Source organism: Gouania willdenowi, chromosome 9 (genome assembly GCF_900634775.1).
Source record: "Gouania willdenowi chromosome 9, fGouWil2.1, whole genome shotgun sequence".
Lineage (NCBI taxonomy): Eukaryota > Metazoa > Chordata > Actinopteri > Blenniiformes > Gobiesocidae > Gouania > Gouania willdenowi.
The window spans coordinates 37924527-37946577 of record NC_041052.1 but is presented as its reverse complement, the minus strand read 5'-3'; the positions used below and the strand labels follow the sequence as shown (position 1 = coordinate 37946577).

The 22051-nt window shown below is 37.0% G+C and overlaps 1 protein-coding gene across 1 annotated transcript in view; it reads right to left on the bottom strand.

The window, feature by feature from the left end:
- The window catches only part of limk2 (LIM domain kinase 2), a 43141-nt gene that overhangs the window by 18250 nt on the left and 2840 nt on the right, over positions 1-22051 (bottom strand). The window contains exons 3-4 of the mRNA XM_028457792.1: positions 8251-8386; positions 1439-1548 (exon numbers count right to left, since the gene is read on the bottom strand). Coding sequence (XP_028313593.1) covers positions 1439-1548; positions 8251-8386 — 246 coding nt within the window. The remainder of the gene's footprint in view (positions 1-1438; positions 1549-8250; positions 8387-22051) is intronic.

The window sequence follows — 22051 nt, the reverse complement described above, 5'->3', positions numbered from 1 at the left end:
TACGCACATTCTACGGTGTACGTAAGTCCTTTTCCTCTTACGCACTTCTAACCGTGGAATAAGTGCAGTGCCCTGATAAGGTGAAACATTATTTTGCACTAGAAATATGGACTTAGTTACATTTGAAGCCACTCGTGCGTCGTGCAGCAGCAGCTGTGATCACTCAGCTGTTGATGCTCGATTAATTAAAACTCTGACAGACTTCTGTCCACGTTGGTCACAATGATTCAACTATTTTCAATCTATGTCCAACGTAAAGTCACAGTTTGATCCACTACAGAGTGAAACAAGCTGTCATATGCCGATGAGATGGAACACAAACTGTTTCCACACATATTTTAATGAGGCTCAGCTCAGGTCGCTTTAAACTATTGAAGCCAATAGTTGTGTTTCACTGCAAACATCCTCTGTATTAAAGCAGGACGCTCTGCGGCTGCGTTATTTCCTCATATCTCCAGCGCGTGTAACTCGGTCACGCTTTACAGCGATGATGATGATCAAGCAGAGAGATTTTAACTGTGACTCAGTCACACTGCAATAATAAACCTGTTACATTGTTTATCAATGAAGGCATTTCAAATTAAAAGTGAACTTGATCATTTTCACAAATTTTAATGACATTTACAAGCGTTAGGAAAACTCCAAGTTCCGTGATTTCTAGGCAGCCCAAAAAAAATGACATCATCGCCTCCTTTGTTTCAACCCACCTTCATTCACACAGATAAGCTTTTGGTCTACCTTATGCGCGGTGGGCGTGTCAGCAGCCTGGACCGGAGAATAAGTGTAGGAGAGAAGCACGTAACTGCATGCGCGCAAAAAAGACGCTTAAGTCCAGACGGGAGACTAGACACCTTAGTTAATAGTTATATTCTTAAACTAAGCAGGGTAAATAAGAACAAGATCAATCAGAGAGTGCAAACCTCCACCAAGCACCAAATCTCTTCTTTGCCAGATATTGTCACTTATCCGGGTCAGTGATCCGGATAATGGTACCATGATTTTTAACACTCTGAAGGCTTGGAAGCAATTTCTATTACCATTAATAATGATACAGTAAATCCAAATGTATGGACACCCCCATTTTTTCATAGAAAATTGCGATAAAATCCACAATTTGGTTCAGATCGGGATGAAACTCGGTCAATTATGAACCGAGATGTGATGGGAGATTTGGTTAAAATGTCAAAATCCATTTAGAACCTTTGATGTAATCCTGCTAACAGACAAACAAGCAAAAAAATAAATGCCAGTGACAATATGAGTTCCTTGGTGGAGGTTAAAAAAGGAAGACTAAAACCCTTACACTAGCCAGGACGAAGAAGAAAATGTATTATAAAGGATTAATGGTATTGTCCTTCTTAATTCTTTGATTTCAGTTAGTTAAAAACACTTAGATTCCATGTGCCATGTTTAAACCACAGATGTGATGGGAACTTACCAGTAGAGTTTGGAGCGCTCCACTAAGGCGTAGGTATCTCTGTCCTCGATGACTACTTTACAGCTCAGGCACACGAAACACTCTGGATGGTACTTGTGTTCTCCAGCCACCTGAAAACAAAAACAAGCCACCTAATATCCTCTGGAGCACAAAGCAGGTCTAAGGTGAACAAACAACTTAATGATCCTGTTCCATATTCTGCTCATCATCCTATTTACGATGCGTGAGGCTTTTGGTTCTCTGCCAACTGTAGTTGGCAACCAAGCAGTTCACACCTGCTTAGTTATCTGTCTGTATATCTTGTGTGCATGGGAAGGGCACAATGACATCATCTTGTGACGTTCCTGTTTTCAGCCACAATGAACCCGTTGACAACCCGTCTCACAATTACAACTCTTCCTCTAGTTTGACCAAATTCTTTCATTGTGATTCTTGATGTCATTCCCCGGCACATCTGGCAGTGCCTGTGGCTCTCTCATGCAAAATGAGATAATATCTCTGCCCGACAGGACAGGAATCTCGTATGAAAACAAATGAATGCCAAGTTCATAGGAACGTGGGAAGTTTTTAAGATACTTTTAATTAGGATTAACTGGATTCAACATGTTGTTTGAGAACACAATTGGAACAGTTTTAGCTTGCAAATTCACAAAGTTGCTGAATGCTGCAGTAAACAGGAAAAATAAGGGCGACCTGGATATAAACTCTGAGTACTCTGACGTTGCAGAGCGGTGAAAGTAATTGATTACAGTACTGTAAACTTAATTGTACTTAAAGAGTAAATAAACTCTTGCTTTCTCCTGAACTGCTACTAGGACAGAAATTCAAAAAATGCCTGGATTATGGGCGGAGCTCCTGGAGCAGTTAAGACAAGCCCAGTCTATACTGTAAAATCTCCGATGAACAATCTATGCTATGCTATGCTATGCTATGCTATGCTATGCTATGCTATGCTATGCTATGCTATGCTATGCTATGCTAACTAGCTACTCAACATGCCTCTCTATTCACTCTTCTCTTAATCCAACCTACTCACCACATATCGTAGGGCTCCGCCCCTTTTATAAAACTAACAGTGCTTGTTTGTGACGCACGTGATCTTGTTCTCAGCCACTAACAAAAATCAATTGCAATAGCCAGGTTTCAACCCATAGAGGGCAGTCACTCTGATATTTTACAATAAAATATGCCAAATTTAAATACTTTGACTAAAATGTTGAGTTGGACCAGGATCAATCATCAGCACTATTTCATACCAAAATACATTTGCAATGGTTTTGGGGTTTAGTTACTCTTTATGTAAGTAAATCCATTACATTTCTACACCCAACAATAATTGAGTAAATTATTTTAAAAATTGGTTCCTTAAACCAGTGTTTCTCAAATGGGGGAATGTGTACCCCGAGGGGTACGCGAGGGCACTACAGGGGGACTTGAGAGAAAGAAAGTGAAAAATGAACAAACAAATAGTCAGTATTGGTCCCACACCAGGCGTGAGATGACAGGAAATGATAAAAACTATAGAAATAAACCCAGGAGCCACTAAATTTTTCAACCTTGGGGTCAGGACCCCATTTTGGTTCGCCAAAAAATGGTCGGGAACCTCTGCACTAAATACTGTTTCTTTCAACTTATTTACAGAATGAGATTTGTTAAAATGTTATCGCTCATTCATTCCATCATTATATACATTATACATTTTTAAATCGTTATCTAAAAAAAATATTGTGGTCGGACAAAGGGGGTACTTGGAGTCAGAAATAAGAGGAAGGGGGCCTTAAACCACAGTACTGTACTGATAACAGGTCAGCAGTTTATGAACGCACACTGAACATAATCTATATGTTCTTAGCCGTGTCATTTCTGATCAACATACAGCCACTTTCTATGGTTCAGGTTGTGGTTTCTACCTATTATGTTGTTACACACATGGCACATTAGGCAGTACACTGAACTTCATAAATGTATCTATACTTAGGGCCTGAAAATGTTTTTTTTTATTTGGGATTGAATTTATTGTTATTTTATTGAAAACATTTTGACAAACGTTTTATTTTGTACAGATACTTTTGTGGAAAATAAATACAGTTCCAATTGTGCAAGATTTGGTCTCTTCCTTTTTAAGTTTATAAATGAGATGTTGACTGTATTGTAACAGTACTTCTATTCAGAGGTGAAAGTAATGAATTACAAGTATTCACGTTAGTAAAATTGAGTTGCTTTTATGGCTACTTGTACTTTTTTGAGTATATTTCAAAGTCAATAATTTTATTTGCACTTAAGTATGTTTTAAAAGAAGTAAAGTCATTTGTTACATTTCAACACCCAACAGTTACGAACTAAATTATTATTATTTTTTGTTTTAAAATGATCAACAGACATTGCGAAACTACAAAAAATGAAATGACCAGACAACAATCAAATGCATCACATCATAGCCGACCAATCAGATTAAACGTAATGTACCACGCCAAAACAGCATTTATTGTTGGTTATTTTCTCAGTTTTAGAGTTCATAAAGTTAGTTTGTAATTTTGAATTGAAATAATTTTTGACAAACATGTTATTTTATACAGATGCCTTTGAGGAAAATAAATTAAGTTCCAATTGTGCAAGATTTGGTCTCTTCCTTTTTAAATTTATACATAAGATGTTTACTGTATGCAAGGGAACCGTGGCAAAATGTATTACCATGAATAAACTTGGAGGTGAAAGTGACTAATAACTTTTACTTTGAGTACTATTTAATTGTACTTGAGTATTTTATGTATGACTTACTTGTGCACAATTTCAATCAAGTAACTACTTCGACTTGAGCCACTGTGTAGTTGTATAGTTTTCCATGTTAAAGTAAACCAAAGCAGAATATGTCTGAGTGCCTTTGTTCCAGAAAGAAAGAAATGTGGTGATCTTTCCGAGTGCTGATTTCTTCCAGCTGTGAGCAGGACTTTTTCTATTGTGAGCACACGTTTCAAGAGTCACCGCTCAGCTGTCTGCAAACTGAACGGTATGCATAATTTTTTTCCCAACTTTAGCTGTGAGTCAGTTAATCAGTGTTGGGAAAAGGATCAACCTTTCACTCACAAAAGTCTGTGTGAGCCAGGAGCAGAGTCAGCGTGCTGCCTCAGCCTCAGGCTTTAAACAGCAGGACAGAGCGGTTACGTTATGTTGGACAGATGAGCTTGAGAACAAATGGAGAGTTACATAATCTCATAATTTATAACGCAGCTGCAATAAAACAGTGGTTCTTGACTTTTTTAGTCCGCAACCCCTAAAAAAATAAAGGTTCCATAGACCGAGGACCCCACTGTAGCTGAAGGTGGTTGAACACAGACATGAACATTGAAGAACAGTCATGTGGAGACAGGGTCATCTATAAGGGGGAAGAAAGGGGAGCGATTTTTGAGGTCCATCCATAAAGTCAGTAAAATGATGGTCCATTGTTCTATGAATCTGTGATAACCACATTTATTTTTTTTATCTAAATAATATCCACTGTTATCCAGGAAGTTTAGTATTATTTGTGCCATAGTACACAGTCATCTTAAAGATCTAAATCCTTGTTTTAATCAGAAATAAAATGGGTTAAAAGTGAACAAAAATGGTGGAAAAGGTGGTGAAATGAGATTTTAAAGACCACAGAAATTGGTTTAAAGTTGCAAATTGAAGTTGCCAAAGACAGACAGAAAAAAGTGGTAAAATGGGTTCAAAGTGTCAATATTGGAACATTTAGTAGTAATAATTAGTTTGAACTAGCAAAAAATGGGCATGACAAATTGTGAATGTGGTTAAATTGGAAAAAAAAAAAAAAAAAACATTAAATATGGTGAAAAGAGGTTAAAAGTGACAATAATGGGTCAACATATGTGACAAGAAAAGTGGTGGAAAGGGTTAATAAGTGCCAAAAATTACTTGAAAGTGGAAAAAATGTGCAGAAAAGGCAAAATTGACGAAGAAGTGGCTGAAATGGGAGTAATGTAGCAGAAATGCATTAAAAGGAGCAAAAATATGGCAAGAAAAAGAGATGAAAATAGGTTAAAATATGGCAAGTTTGGTGCAGTTGCAGAAAAGGGTAAAAATAAGCAAAACTAGGCTTAAATTGTTCAAAAAGTTATCTAAGTTTCTTGAAGGAATCTGGCGACCCCCTCCCAGTGTCTTGTGACCCCAAAAATAAAAAAAATAAAATAGTAGTCTATTTAAACAAAGACACAATCAGCAGGAGGAGAGAGGACATAAATGTCTAACAGGCAGCAGCTCTGCATGACTCCACTCTGCTGATGGGCCACAAAACATTTTTATTCTGCTCCAGAGGCTGCTGGGTCACTTCAGTCGTGCCAAAAACACTTGGATTTGTCTGCTGATGGTGCAGCGTGCCAAGGACACAGAGACTTGTCCATTATGTGTGTTGCTAGGTGGCAGAAAAAAAGAGTTTGGTCTGAATGGTTGGTTCAAATAATAAATCCACAAGAGTTCAATGTGAATAAAGTCAATATTGTTTGATCAATAATTAAAAAATACCCTATAGATGAGCTTTATGGTGGTGCATGATGGGCTTTAACCCCCCCCCCCCATGTTCTGGTGTCTTCTCAATAGATGGTGTGTAAAGAGGTGAAACATGGAGCTCCTGCTTACACACAGAGGGAGCAGAGGGAGGCCTGCGAAGGGGGGAAACCAATTCACAAGTGAAGCCTAAATCCCATTCTGCAGAGCTCAGCAGCAGCACATGTAAAGTATCACCAACCTGTAAAAGTATAATAGCTGCAGCAAAAACACTCCCCTGCATTTTAACGCATGTTCCTGTGGATGTTCAGCAGTAAGGAAGAAAACAGACACACACAGAACACACACACACACACACTCTGTGGACCACCTGGAACAGACGTTGGCAACTGACGGCCCTCGGACCCCAAATTAAACGCACAAAATGACTCAAAATGTTCAAAAGAAGAAAAAGAAACACACAAATTACAGCTTAATACACAAAAAGGACAACAGATTTAAACAAAATATCAACAGAAATCTATAAACTGACTCCAAAAGCATACAAAATTAGAAACAAACATACAAAATTACAACAAAACCACACAAAATTACAACAAAAATTCACCAAATGACTCATGACACAGACAAATACAGCAAAATAACACAGAATGAGTGCAAATAGCAAACAATACAACAGAAATCTAAGAAGTGACTCCAAAAACGCACAAAAATACAAAAAAAAACCACACAAAAATTAGACATTATGCTAAATGCTGACATGAATATTGATAATTTGTCCCTCGGATCAGACAATCCAATGTTTGTGGCCCCAACTGTGATAAAAGTTGCAGATCTCATTGGGGGAAATGTTGGCAATTGTTCTCTTTGTGATCAGAGTAAGACTGAGGCTAAGAGCCTAAATCCCTCAAGTAGGAGCTGAAATCAAACGGTCACTATAGATATATTTGACTTAAGTCAAAAACAAAAGAAGAGAATTTCGGGTTGCAGCAGAAAGCAGTAAGAACCTGCATGGTGTGGATATTTTTAATGAGACAATAGCTGCGTTTCCATTACTGTTAGAAATGCGCAAAATCTAAATAGCGCAATAAAAACTGGAAATAAAAACACCCGAATTTTAAAAAAAAAAACACTCAAATATCGCAAAAAAGTTTTTACGTTTTCATGAGGAGGTATTTCAGACATTTCGATATTGAAATGTGTCGCAAAAGCGCTATGGAAACACCTTTTCCGCAAATACAGGTCACAGGATGTGACGTACCTGGTCACATGACAACTTCTCTCCAAGTAAACATGGTGCAGTACGTGTAGACAGAAGAGCATTATATTTAAAAAATCATTAGACGTGAAACAAAAAAGGAATATGGAGTGTTTTACGGAGGTTCTGAACATTGATCTTCCTGCAACAAAGTCTCACAGGATAAGATTTCACGGGAGTTGCGAGGCTCCTGCCCAAAACAGCCTTCAATGGAAATACGTTCAAAGGCAGCACAGTTATACTTTGTCGACATTTAGAAATATGGCTTTTATTTTGCGAAAATTTGTAATGGAAACCCAAACAATAGATTAATTCTTTAGGCAAAAGAGGAACCATCAAAATGCTTCTTAGTAGAGGTCAACCAATATGGAATTTTCAAAGGCCGATGCCGCTACCGATTTTTTAAAATCAGCCGATGGCCGATATCTAAAGCCAATTTTGGAAGCCGATATACTTTTTTTTAAAGCACATTGATTAGTAAAAACAATTGAAACACTCATATGATATAAATGTATATATTAGAAATTTAATTAAATACACCAATAAAACTCTTACATTTATTGAACTTTAAATATACCCGTACACAATCAAGTAAAACAAAAAGTCTCTCCTGCCTGTTCCCTTCCCCCTCACGTAGGTGTAACACTGCCCTCTCTTTTTATATCCTCCCTATAATAAAGTGTTTCTTACCCTTCCTTAGGGAGGGCTGGTGATGGCCAAAAAAAAGTTAGTTTTACCCTATTGATGATGTGTTGTTGCAAAAGAATTTTTCTTTTTTTTTAGCCGATAGACGATCTTGAAAAAAGTTCATATATCGGTCGACCGATATATCGGTCGACCTCTACTTCTTAGATTTCCCATGATGAATCTTTAGCTTCACTGATGTTTGATCATTGCACTACATAGTATCCATTACTCCACTTGGTAGAAGTGTTTTTAGTTAGAAGTTAAACTATATTTTACATTGAAATTGGAATTGTAAAGTTTTTGTGGTCCATTCTAACTTCTGCTATTGAGGGATACGTAGTAAAAGACTGAGTCGAAGCTAACTTACCATTGCAGGTCCAGTCATGAGCAGAGAGCAGCCGTGACAGAGCTCTCCGAACTTCTCCCAGTAGTGTTTGCGGCAGTACAGCTTCCCATTCTTCTCATAGTACCAGTTAGTCAGATGCTCACAGCACACAGAGCACCTTCAGGGGAGAGAAACAGTCATGGGTAATGAACATAAACTAACATATGGTTTGGATAGCTAGCAAAGCCCCTTCAAGGTGATGTGGTGAGCGTCTCGAAAAGCCTTGAAAATCAGTTAAACACGCAAATACCAAAGAATGTGGGTGATATTGAAGAGATCCCAAGACTGCATTACACTCACCACTGCACATTGTCTTATTTTATTAACAAATTGCTTATACGTCCGACCATTTTTAGTTTAACCTTATTCATCTCATGGTTCGTTAAAGATGAATAAGGTTCAGCGACCTCCAAAATAAAGGTTCTAGAGACCGGGGACCCCCACTGTACCTAAAGGTGGTTGAACACAGACATGAACATTGAAGAACAGTATGTGGAGACAGGGTCATCTATAAGTGGGAATAAAGGGGAGAGATTTTTGGGGCCCATCCATAAAGTCAACAAAATGATGGTCCATTGTTCTATGAATCTGTGATAACCACATTTATTTATTAATCTGAATAATATCCACTGTTATACAGGAAGTTTTTATTATTTGTATATAGTCATCTTAAAGATGTAAACCATTGTCTTAATCAGAAAGAAAATGAGTTAAAAGCGAACAAAAATGGTGGAAAAGGTGGTGAAAAGCGATTTTGTCAATAATGGCTTAAAAGTGGCAGAAATGGGAGGGAGGGGGTTAGGGCAAAGTAATTTAAAAAGTAGGAACAATTAGTTTAAACTGGCAAACAATGGGCATCACAAATCGCGAATGTGTTTAAATTGGCAAAAAATAAATATATATAAATATGGTGAAAAGAGGTTAAAAGTAACAATAATAGGTCAACAAATGCAACATTAGGTAGTGGAAAGGGTTTATAAGTGTCAAAAATGTCTTCAAAGTGAAAAAAAATTGCAGAAAAGGCATTGAACTTTGACAAAAAAGTGGCAGAAATGGGAGTAATGTAGCAAAAATGCATTAAAAGGAGCAAAATATGGCAAGAAAAAGTGATAAAAATAGGTTTAAATATGGCAAAAATGGACTCAAATTGTTCAAAAAATATTCTTAGTTTCTTGAAAGCTTCTGGTGACCACCTGTCAGTGTCTTGCAACTCAAAATGGGGTCCTGACCCCAAGGTTGAGAACCCCTGCGTTAGAGGGCAACTTTTACCACCACAAGTCGGAAGCAAATTAGGAAATATATTTCTTCAACAGAAAATAATGACCTAAAAAAAATGTACAGCGTAACTGTCCTTTAAGATTTACAAACCTCTGATAAATGCAGACATTCTTTCCAAACAACGATAGAAACATAAATAAACAGAGAATAACAGAGCCACAGGGACACACATGGTTTGAGATTTAAATTCCAAAGAAAAAACACTGAACTGTGCTAAATAACTCAAAGAAGCTCATAAAAAAAACCATTGATCACAAAGCAAACAACACGTTCCAAATGTGAGGCTGGATAGATCTGCACTGTTTTTCCTCTCAAACTCAACTACGTAGAGTACGGGGAAAACAATATTCCTGGGAACTGCTTGGTCTGGAATGTGATCAGTGGATGTTTCAGGTGTAGATAAGGTAGTGTTTGTCTTTTGAAAAGGGAGAGCCTTTCAATCAGAGGATGCATTCATGAACCATTTTGAAAACCGTTTCAAGACCCTTAATTAGATCCAGTTGTTTAGAGCAAAACTGGAAAACTACTTTGTTGGAAACTTGTAGCCAGACCACAAAACATATGGCTGACCTTCGGGTCAAAAGGTGCAATCCTAAAATGATCTTGATTTTCCCTCAGGGTAAATCAGTCTAGGACAATGTTTCACAAATAGGGGTACGTGATGGAAAATTAACAAATAAAGTGCCAGTCTTGGTCCCACCCCAGGCGTGAGATGACCGGAAATGATACTAACTATAGAAAAAAATCTATTCAGGAGGCTCTAAATAAGTGTTTTTCCACCTTGGAGTCTGGGCCCCATGTGGGGTCGCCAGAAATGTCTGAAAAATTAATGTTCTTTTCTTCTTTTTAAATAAAACAACACACAATCTTAAACAACTGTATTTCTATACTCATTTTATGAAATATAAATTTAGTTCAACTAAAATTCAGTAAAAAAAACAAAACAAAAACATCTGAGCTCAAACATGTTCAAAAACTAATTCAAGAAAAAAAAAAAAAACTGTGTTTGGGGTCGTCAGCAATTCTTGATATCAAAATGGGGTGTGACCCAAAAAAGGTTGAGAACCACTGCACTAAATACTAAGGGTGTAACAGTACATGTATTTGTATTGAACCGCTTCGGTACAGGACGTTCGGTTCGGGTACAGGGTTGTGCATGGGTGAGTTCCTGGAACGGAACGGAAGTTGCGTGTGTTTACTTCTGCCTGTAGCTACATGTGCAAGCCCACAAGTCATGGCTAACGCTAGCGAGAAACCAGAGCTGGAGGACCCTCCCCTGTCGCTAAAGTCTCCTGCTTGGGAACACTTCGGCTTTCGGGTGAAATACTCCAACAGAGAAAGACAAGAGGATAAAACCAGGGCAGTGTGCCGACATTGTTCAGCTGAGATCGAGTATGTTTCCGGGAACACGACGAACCTGCTAACTTACTTAAAACGGCACCACCCGAGTGCGAATATCACTGCGACAAGAAAGAAAACGTCCTTAGTGCAAACGCAGCTGACTTTGGCATTCAAGCAGCCTCTGCCTAGTAATTCAGATCTGGCTAAAGCTGTAACAACTGCCATCAGAGTCTTTATAGTAGCGGATAAAAGCTGTTAACAAGCTGTGAGGAGCTTATTTTTATAATATTTTATGTATTTTTTGTTTGAGAATATTATTATTACCAGGCAGCACTTTACAACAGTGTAGTATTTTTTTTTTTAAATTTTTTTATTTTCATATTCTGTATAATGTTAAATACATTGTTGGTTTACTAAAGTTTTGAATGAACAAGCAAATTTATGTTTTGCATTTGTAACTACCATCAGATCTGCACTTACTGCAGACAATGTGGATAAGTACATTTTTCAGGCCAAAAATGTAAGGTCTAAACCAGGGACTACGTGCAAGAACTGTGCTGTACCTAATCATGACCTCAAAACCGAGGTACGTATCGAACCGTGATTTTTGTGTATCGTTACACCCCTACTAAATACTGATTGTTTCCGCTTATTTACAAAATGACAGTCTTTAAAATGTGTGTTATCACCTGTTCATTAGATTAATTTGGTCTATATTTTCTAACCAAAATATTGTCGTGGGACCAGGCAGACCAGATTTTTTCTCTCCCAGTGCTAAGGGGGTGCAGGATTGATATGTGGGGGTGCTGAGAATTAAAATAAATACTGTTACTTTTATAAGGAGTTTCTCCTTTTCATTCAATAAAATAAGTTGTGCAAACAGAATGCTAGATTTAAATGTAGTTTTAACTGAATTCGGTCAAAGAATATTTAACAAATTAGTTAAGCATAATACAAGTGACCACAAGGCAATGGCAACAAAAAAAATAATGAGCAAAAATCACCGATTCAACACCTGACAGCCACTCTTTCGCCTGCCAATAATCAGAAAATAAATCTAAAATGCAAAACGTCAGAGAAGAACTAACACAGCCTAGTTGTTTTATAGGAGAATGATGTGTTTGTTGTTGTTTCTGCGTGTTTGTACAGGCATGCAAGATTGCTGAGTCAAGGGTTTGTCTTTTGATTTCTCAGGTATGTTTTAACGTGCCGCATGCAGGAAAAACTGTGCTCACATGAAGTGGAGGTGACAGGTAGGTAGCGTGGCAGAAATTGGTAAAAGTTTGTAGAGGCTCCCTGGGAGACGGGTTTTAAGTCTTCATTTTCTACGGGAACTCTTTTTTTCTTAATTATCCATTGCATTGGACTGCTAGTGAACCCTAAAATAATGCGCAAAAAAGACTATTCCGTCCCTACCATCCCCTATCACACACACGCACACACAGACAGACACAGTAGTATATGTTAATCAATGGGCCTCATTGAATGGGGTACGTGCTGGGATTTGATTGGAACAGAACGGCTCCTCTGGAACTTTTTGATGTTTTTGAACTCAATAAATTAATAATAAAAATATTTTAAAATATTAAATGAAATGCTTAAGGAGCATAACTGGGGCAACACAAATTCTTGACGGGGCTATAGCGCACCCTAGCCCTGGTGTAGCTCCATCCCTGAGTGGGACAAAGGGGGTACTTGGATTCAGAAATAAGAGAAAAGGGGTAGTTTGAGAACCGTGCACTGGTCTATGATACAGAACCATATTCTAATTCTCATTCTTACTATTGACAAAATCCTGCTCCTGATGGACTGAAAAGCTGAGCTCAGTCAGAAGGCAGATGGGGGGCATTAATGGCGACTATAATGGGACAAAGTGTTCAGAATGAGGAATGCAGAAACTACCAGCAAAGTGGGGAGCACCTGCAGGCTACGACTATTCCTGAAACAAGCCGCGCCAGTTGAGTGTGTAATGGTAGCATTCAGTGTGACGGCCAGACTACAATCACCCACGAGCTGCTGTGTCTGGGATCAGGTTACTACTTAGACGTCTACAGCTACTGTGGTGTTCACACTTTTAAAATAAACAAACCACTCCTCTGTCTTATTCATTCTTTTAAGTTATTTTAAACAGAAATCAGGACATCACGACATCAGGAGTTGGTTGGGTGATGACCCACCCCCTAACACGTTTATTGGTTCTAGTGCAGAGATAGGCAAGGGGCCACATTATTATGTCAGCATTTAAAATAATAACCAATCTGAGCATTAGGCTTGGGCGTTATCCAAATTTTGATCACACGACTGTGTGTGTGTGTGTGTGTGTGTGTGTGTGTGTGTGTGTGTGTGTGTGTGTGTGTGTGTGTGTGTGAACAGAGCCGAGTGACAGAGAGAGAGAGATCAGATCACTTCTTTTCCTGCTCACCCCAACCGTGCGTTTACAGCGCCGCTTTTACAGTTTAAATGATCAACTTACGAAGTTACTAAAGGATGAGTTCACTCAGAATGTACTTATTTAAGGAGTTAACCGCTTTAATTTTGCCCCGGTAAGTTGAGGAAGCCTCCGCTGCAGCCGTCTCACTGTAGTAGGAGGGAGGGGCTGCTGCCTCGGCTCTACAGACTGTGAAGAATGATTAATTTGTTGCTTGAAGTCGCTTGAAAAGTTCAAATTTTTCAAGTTTGAGTGACTAGGTCGCACTTTACTTAGTCGCTCAAATCACATAAGTCACGTCGCTTGAGGGGCGATAACTTAAGGTCGCGTCATTTACATTGATTTGAATGTAATCCAGTTGGTTCAGCAGAGACGTCACGTAACGACAACCCATTCAACACATACAGTAAGTGCTCCTGGACATGGAATAAATTCTATTTAATATCTAATCCTTATCTCCGATATAAGTGCATTGCATTTCTTTTTTTAATTACGGTATTGAAACTGATACCGTTTCCATTTTTATGACCCCGCAGTATGCAGTATACCACCCAAACCTACTGAGCATGAATGTAGGAAACAACAAAGGGTTGATGTGTGTTGTTGTTTTGTTTGTTTTTCCAAGTTATTTTTGTTGTGTGTCGGTGTTTTGATTTACTTTTCTGTAGATTTTGTAGTTGTCTTCTGTGTTTTATGGAGAAACTTTGAGTATTTTTAATATTTTATTGACATTTTAAATATTTTTGTGGTCCTCTTGTGAACTTTTCTGTCATTTTGTGTGTTTTTAGTTGTCTTGTCAGTTTTTTTTTGGTTAATTTTGTAGATTTTTATTTTCATTTTGTATAAGTTTGTTATTTTTTGTTGTTTTTTTGTGTGTAATTCCGTAACGGTTCTTCCATTTCCCAAATGGGTTTCCTCCATATCTGATCTGGAATGCGCACTTCATCACAATTTCTCAACAAAAAACAATTACAAAAATGGGGTGTCGATACATTTGGGCCTAATGTATGGTTAACAATGGAATGGGGAGTGTTTAAAGTGTGAATAATCACGGTACCAAAATTAGGATATGATTAATATCTGACAAAGCTTGGCAGTGGTTTTTTTGTTGTTGTCATTATATAGTTTATTTTTGGAGTCTTCTTGTCTATATTTATGAGGGGGAAAAAAAATGGAGTCATTCTGTATATTTTTGTCTTCGTTTCAAAAATGTATATGTTGTTTTGTTGCATATAGTTGTTTTTTTTGGTTAATTTTGGGTATTTATGTTGTCTTTTTGTGTATTTTTCCTGTCGTTTTAGATTTCTTTGTTATTATTGATGTTCTTTTGTGGTCTGGAGTTACCCATCACATTGTTCTTTGTCATCTGTTGTTCTACCCCAGGTTTCCTGACATTAGCATCAAATCCAAATACTTTGGAGTTTTCTGGCATCACTTCTTAAGGAACACATTCACAAGAAAACCATATGTTTCAACTAAAAGTAGAGATAGGACAAGAACCACAGCTTCAAATGCAAAGTTAAAGATTAGGAAGCACCAGGGGTGGTGTCACCGTCTGACATAAACGGGCATCGACCCGAAGTGGGCCAGTCCGGTCTGCTACGTTTTTTTTTTTTTTTTTGACGAGCAGTCATGGTAACAGGTGGCCAAAAATGGTCCTAAAGTGGCAAAAAATAAAAAATAAAACATGGCAAGAAAAAAGTGAAAATGACTAAAATGGGCCAAAAACTGTCAAGAGTGGCCAAAAAATGGACATATAAAGAGGAACCAGGTGCTATGCCATGGCAAAACGTAGCTTTAAAGGGCAAAATGAGGCAAACAATAGGCAAAAATGTGGAAAAAAGGAAACGAGTGGTATTTATTGGGCAAAAGTTAGCTTATTTGGATGAAAAGCGTTGACATTTTTTTAAGAAAGGAAAAAATTGTCAAAATAAACTTGCAAAAATGCACTACAAATAAGAAAAAAGGGATATTTCTTGGCAAAAGGTAGTCCAAGTATGAAAAAAGTGTCAGAACTTTTTGAAAGGGGCAAAAATGGGACAAAGAAAGTTGCAAAATGGCCAAAGGAAATAGGTAAAAAAAAGGGGTCAAAAAGTTTCCCCCTTTTAAGGTTTTCTGGGGGAATAATACCGGTAATTAAAATTAAGACATAAAGAGCCACATGTGGCGTATCGCTGACTTAATAACAGCTTCTAAATGGTGTCGCTGATAATGTAGTGGGCGAACCTGGACAGAAAATGCCAGGGCTGAACTTTTATCCCAGTCCAGCCTTGGGTAGCAGCACTAATCTCTGTTTTTTTTTTATAGCAAGAATAAATAGAAACCACCACCTCTCCCAAGATTTAAGCAACAACTTATTACAAATGAACACAAACTTGGTGAAGGGGAGACTCAAGAAAGCTTTGCTGATGTGAAAACTGAGTGAGTTACGCTCATGTGGTCACAGCTGCAAAAGAGGCCACACGTCTAATTTAAGGCAAAGGATGTGGAAAAAGGACAACAAATTATGACTTCTGTTTATAGAAGGGCAGAGGTGGGGTCTATGTGTTACAAACAAGTTACACAAAATGTTCAACGCCTGACACTCTCTCCCCCCCATTATAAACATTCCATCATAACGCATTGTAGAAATACTCATTCACTACCAAAGTAATTCTCTAAAATGGGTGTAATAGTAAAATTACACATTCTACAAAAACAGTAATGTGCAGCTTTCAGAATGTACCAATAACGCATTCCAACTTAATTAGAGCTTGTCTAAATAATGAAAGCATAATGGACGCTGCTCAAATTTCTAAATTTAATAAGTTTATGAAACACTAAAATTCAAAAAAGAGGCAGAATGATGAAAAAACAGAGGAAAAAACACATTTTACAAAAAAGTGTGAAACCCACAAACAGAAGATGAGCAACCACTGATCGAGGAGATGAATGACAGCAGTTGGACTGGAAGAAAGAAATGAGTAGAGTGATAAAAAAAAAAATAAATATGTACATCAGGAGCAGATGAAAAAGTCATACTCCGGTATGTCCAGAGTTATAGTCAAACAAACAGGTTAGACCATAACTAAATATAAAAGAAAAAGAAATATTTTTTTTTAAAAAGTTATGAAAACATCATTTTCTTCCAATAAAATATAAAACTGAGATGAATCAATCTATACGTGACTGAGGGGGAAGCTAACTGCACTTCTTTGGTGAACAATGCCTTTGTCCTAAAAACACAAACACTATAAAGTCAACAGCACTTGTTTCCTTAAAGCCACATTCCTGCTGAAGTGTATCACTTTGTAGAAAGGTCTAGATCAGAAGAGAAAGGCACGTCTACATGAGTCCTTAAAGTCACAAAGAGGGAGTGTTTCACTCTATGTGACTGTTGTGACAACGGTGATCAACAAACCAGTAACATCATAATAACGGTTGAATAAAAAGAACAGCTCAAGGCTAAACTGAGAAATTCGTTTGTGCACTTGTACGAATCAAAAGGCATGTAGAGGAGACAATTAAGTGTTGTGTAGTAGGGGTGTGCATTGCCATACATCTGACGATACGATATATCACGATACTAAAAAATATTATAAATCGCAATATCATGAATTACAAATTTCACCTTTACAAGTACAAAATGGTATGAAATACAATTTATTTAAACAGTAATTTAAGTACAAATATCATAAACAAGTGGTATGTTTATCAAACTGTCAAATTATATTTACCAAAAAAGTTGAACTTTTGCTTCTACAACAGATTCTGATAAGTTCTTAAATTCTTTCTATTTAAAAAAACAAGTAACCACATACATCTATAAAAGTGTCCAGTATGTTTTATGAAAATAAAGTGCAATCAACTTCCAAGCTAAAATGCATTGAGGAGAAAAAATGTGCAATTTTTTTGAATCAATGCGATAATTGTGTGGTTAAAAATCGCGACCTATCACCGAATCGATTTTTTGTTACACCATTATGGTGTATCCAAATATCAAAAAATAAGCACTATATATATTTTTCAACATTTACCTCACTATTAGGTTTCTAATAGGGGTGTGCATTACCATGAATCTGACGATACAATACGATTCACGATTGACATGTCACAAAACGATATATCCCGATAATAAACAATACAATATACATTTCGATATACATGTATCACAATATCAATAACACAAATTTACCTTTCACAAGTAAAAAATAATGAGAAATACAATTTATTACATTTTTTTAAACTTGCGAGAACAAGTAAATGGTAACTAACTGTAATTCAAGAACCAGTAACAACTTCCAGCTAAAATGCATTGAGGAGTGATGTAGTTTAACAAGTTCTGATGTGATTCACTGACACCTTGTGACGGGGCGTTTATGCGTTATGCAAATGTTAGCGCAATGAAATGTTTCATTTAAAAAAACGTTTTGGACATTTTGCACGGTAAAGTATTGCAATATATCACAGAATCAATGTTTTTCTCGTGTTCAATATATCAAATAAGTTTTCAGAAAAACATTGAAACAAAGACCCACCCCACACTGGAACATCTTAAAACCCACTGTTACCCAGATAAAAGTAAAAAGAAGAACCGTATACAAAACTATGAAGCCAAATGTACTGTACGTACATTTCCCACACCTTATACAGGGGACAAAATAACAAAAACAGATGAATTCAGCAGCCAGTGTCAGTTTAGTCTTGAACCAGTGTTGATGAATGATCATTTTTTTTTAAAAAAGGCCTCCACTCCAGATAGAACTTACTTTCCTGACCTCCCATAACATACAATTTTTTTTTCTTACAAGCTTATTGTGTATCAAAATGCTTTAAAAAAGCACTAAACAGATTTTTTCAGCATTTACCTTGACTATTAATTTTTTCATTTCCGTGAAAGCCATCAAGACATATGTAATTTCAAATGTTTCCTACAGGAAAATGAGGTGAGAACAGATGAAACAGAGCTCTGCATTCAGACAAACACTGTAGATAAGAACACATGAAGATAAGATCTGCAGCTCTGCGCAGCCTGTCTGAGCAAATAAAAGGGGGGGGGGGACATGGACTTGAGCAGCGTACATCTGAGACTGCCGATTCACGTCTCTGATTTAGCGTCTAGGAATGTGGCGCATAAGCGTGCCGTTACCTATAGGCTTCACTAACACTGCCAGGATTTACTGGAAAAAGAGTCACGTCAGCTCTTAAGAATGTAAAACTAGGTGGAGGGCAAAGTGGCAGCATGGGTGCAACAAAGTCTTTTGTTTCCTTCAAGAGTTTTCTTTAATAAAGACAAATGTCAGCCTTATTATTAGGAAGTCAATTTATTGTGGTAGTATTATTTCCTAAAACTGCAGATAGAAGTTCTCGAGTCTGCAGTTTGGAGAGCAAAGCTTTTTTAGGCCAAGTTGTTTTGAAACCAGTGTATTTTGTTTTCTCTGTAATGATACAATAATCTGCACGTCATTGAACACTCAGGGTTAGTTAGTTGAGTGAAGTCTCAGGTTATCTAAGGACACAGCACGACTCTGGTTTAAACCACTAAGACAGCCAGTCCAATTGTCAACACTAAATGTGCTCTTGATGCAGAAAATCACTCCAGAGCCAGACTCCACTCGTTATTAAACACAGCTTTTTGTGACATTTCCTCTCAGACTGAGGCTGCCGACAGAAGACATGGCTCTAGTCCAATAATACGCTGCATTTACTCATTCACAGACGCAAAAAATGGTTTTAAACGTTCAGTTAGTTTTGTAATTTGCCCCTGCTTTAGTTGTTAAAAAGAATCTGATTAAAACAAACCATTTTCTTCAGATTAATACGCTAAACTCATAAACCCTGAACTATACTCGACTATTGTTTGTGTTTTGCTTGTTTCTCCTATTTGTAAATAGCATTATTAGTAAAAACTAACGACCACTCAAACTTTTTTCTGTTGCACACCCTTTTGATGAAAAAAAATAGTTCAGGCAACAAAAGGGGTAAAAAAAGAAAGAAAAAAAGTAACCTTTATTGAAAAAAAAGGTTAAAAAAAATTGTGACAATTCCTCCCTAATACTGAAAACAATAATAAAATGTGCAATCTATGCTTAGTTTAGAACAGTAACAAGTTCTTTGAGTACATAGAAAACAACGTTTTTCTTTTTGCATGCTCAATATTCAGCAGGGCGGTTTTATTCAATTTATAACTTATAGCAGGGGTTCTCAACATTGGGGTCAGGACCTCATTTGGCATTGTGAGACACAGGGAAGGGGTCGACAGATGCCTACAAGAAACTAAGAATATTTTTTGAACAATTTGAGCCCATTTTAGCTTATTTTTACAGTTTTTTCTGTAACTACACCAAACCTGCCATATTTTAACCTATTTTCATCACTTTTCTCTTACGTCTCCATCAAATTTCAATGTCTTTTCTGCAATTTTTTTTCCACTTTCAACACATTTTCGGCACTTATAAATCCTTTCACCCACTTTTCCCACCTAATGTTGCAAATGTTATATGTCAAGCTTATTTTTTGTCAATTTAACCATATTCATGATTTGTCATGCCCATTATTTGCCAGTTTAAACTAATTGTTGCTACTTTTTAAATTGCATCACCCCAATCCCACCATTTCTGCCACTTTTAAGCCAATAATGAAACTTTGAACCCTTTTTTTAACCACTTTTTCTGTCTGTTTAAACCAATTTCTGTGGTTTTTAAAATCCCATTTCACCACCTTTCCCACTATTTTTGGTCACTTTAAACCCATTTTATTTCTGATTAAAACAAAGATTTACATCACTTTTCCCTGCCATATTTTGCGCCTTTTAATGCATTTTGGCTACATTACTCCCATTCCAGCCACTTTACCATCAAATTTCAATGCCTTTTTTGCAGTTTTTTTTTCCCAATTTCAAAACATTTTTGGCACTTATAAACCCTTTCCACCACTTTTCCCACCTAATGTTGCACATGTTCACCCATTATTGTCACTTTTAACCTCTCGTCACCATATTTCATGCTTATTTTTTCCAATTTAACCACATTCATGATTTGTCCTGCCCATTATTTGCCTGTTTAAACTAAGTGTTCCAATATTGACACTTTGAACCCTTTTTACCACTCTTTCTGTCTGTTTTTGGCCACTCTAACTTACAACGTTTAACCAATTTCTGTGGTTTTTAAAATCCCATTTCACCACCTTTTCTACCATTTTTGGTCACTTTTTACCCATTTTATTTCTGATTTAAGATAACTATACCATGGTGAAAATAATAATAAATGTCCTGGATAAGAGTGGATATTATTCAGATGAATAAATAAATGTGGTTATTACAGCTTCATAGCACAATGGACCATCATTTTGCTGACTTTATGGATGGGCCCCAAAAATCTCTCCCCTTTATTCCCCCTTATAGATGGTCCTGTCTCCACATGACTGTTCAGGTACAATGGGGGTCCCCGGTCTCTGGAACCTTTATTTTGGGGGTCGTGGGCTAAAAAGGTTAAGAACCACTCTCTGACCTGTATGACTTATCTTGTGTTAGGAAAAAAACATGTATTTCCCTTAAACATTACTGTGACCTGAACACCACTTAATGTTTGACCCATCAATGATACTAACCAACCTATTTCTACCTTTTCACAGGAAAAGGTAAACCTCCCTAGTATATGTCACTGTGCGATACACTAAGAGTGGACATTGTTATTACGTTATGTGCAGTAGGTCAGAGTCAGGCTCCTGCTTCACTGCCCCCTGCATGGATTTCTCCACTCGAGGCAGTGACCTATAAATAACAAAGGATTAACATCATCTTCACTGAGGCAACCACTAAGAATCAGAGCAACTAGGGGCAAAGTTCTCATGAAAAGGGGGGGAAGGGATAAACTGCCCATCACCAAAAACCTGGTCCTGGTACAAGGGCCTGACATTGACAGGAATGGCTGCAACTACAAACACTACTTTTGTGAAGTTTGAGTCAAAGAATAAAGAAAGAAAATGTATTATTGTATAAATTACAAAACAATTCAATTGTAGATACCTCAGACCCTCCAAATATACCTTTACATGGGTACAAATCTTATCTCGCATAGTCTTTTTTTTTTTTTTAATCTCAAATTGCTGAAAAAAACTCATTTTTTTCAAAATCCTGCAAATTTCCTCAATTTATTCTACTAAATTAAATAACAATTGTTCATAATATTAAGGAAATATAAGTGAATTTAAGTTTAAGGTCACTTAATGCTTGGATATTGTCGGTCTCTGTTATACTTTGTGTAATTTAATACCTGGAAGTGTATACTAGAGCACATTAATGTTGAAATTGCTCTTTTTCCCCCCTCACCTATAATCTACGGCCCACTTCAGATCAAACTGGTCTCTATTTGGCTCCTGAACTAACATGAGTTTGACACCCCTGACATATACTAGGGAGGTTTAGTGACTTTTGACTTCAAGACATGATGCCATGGCCCCATTTGGCATGGAAGTACCTTAGGACAATAGACATTAATTTACCCAAAAACACAAGTGTAATCACACTTTGTACCTAAAATACACGTTTGTTAAAAAAGACTACCGACCATACATGAGAGGCCAATATCTCTGCTTCTGTTACAGCTATAATAACAAGTTTGGTGTCAAAATGTACATTTTTAGGCCTGGGAATTTAATAAAATAGTTTTTAAGTTTTAAAAAAACAACAGTATTCCCCTTTTCATGACAAGAGGAGGAAAATATGCAATTTACTATTGAACAAAAATCATGCCAAAT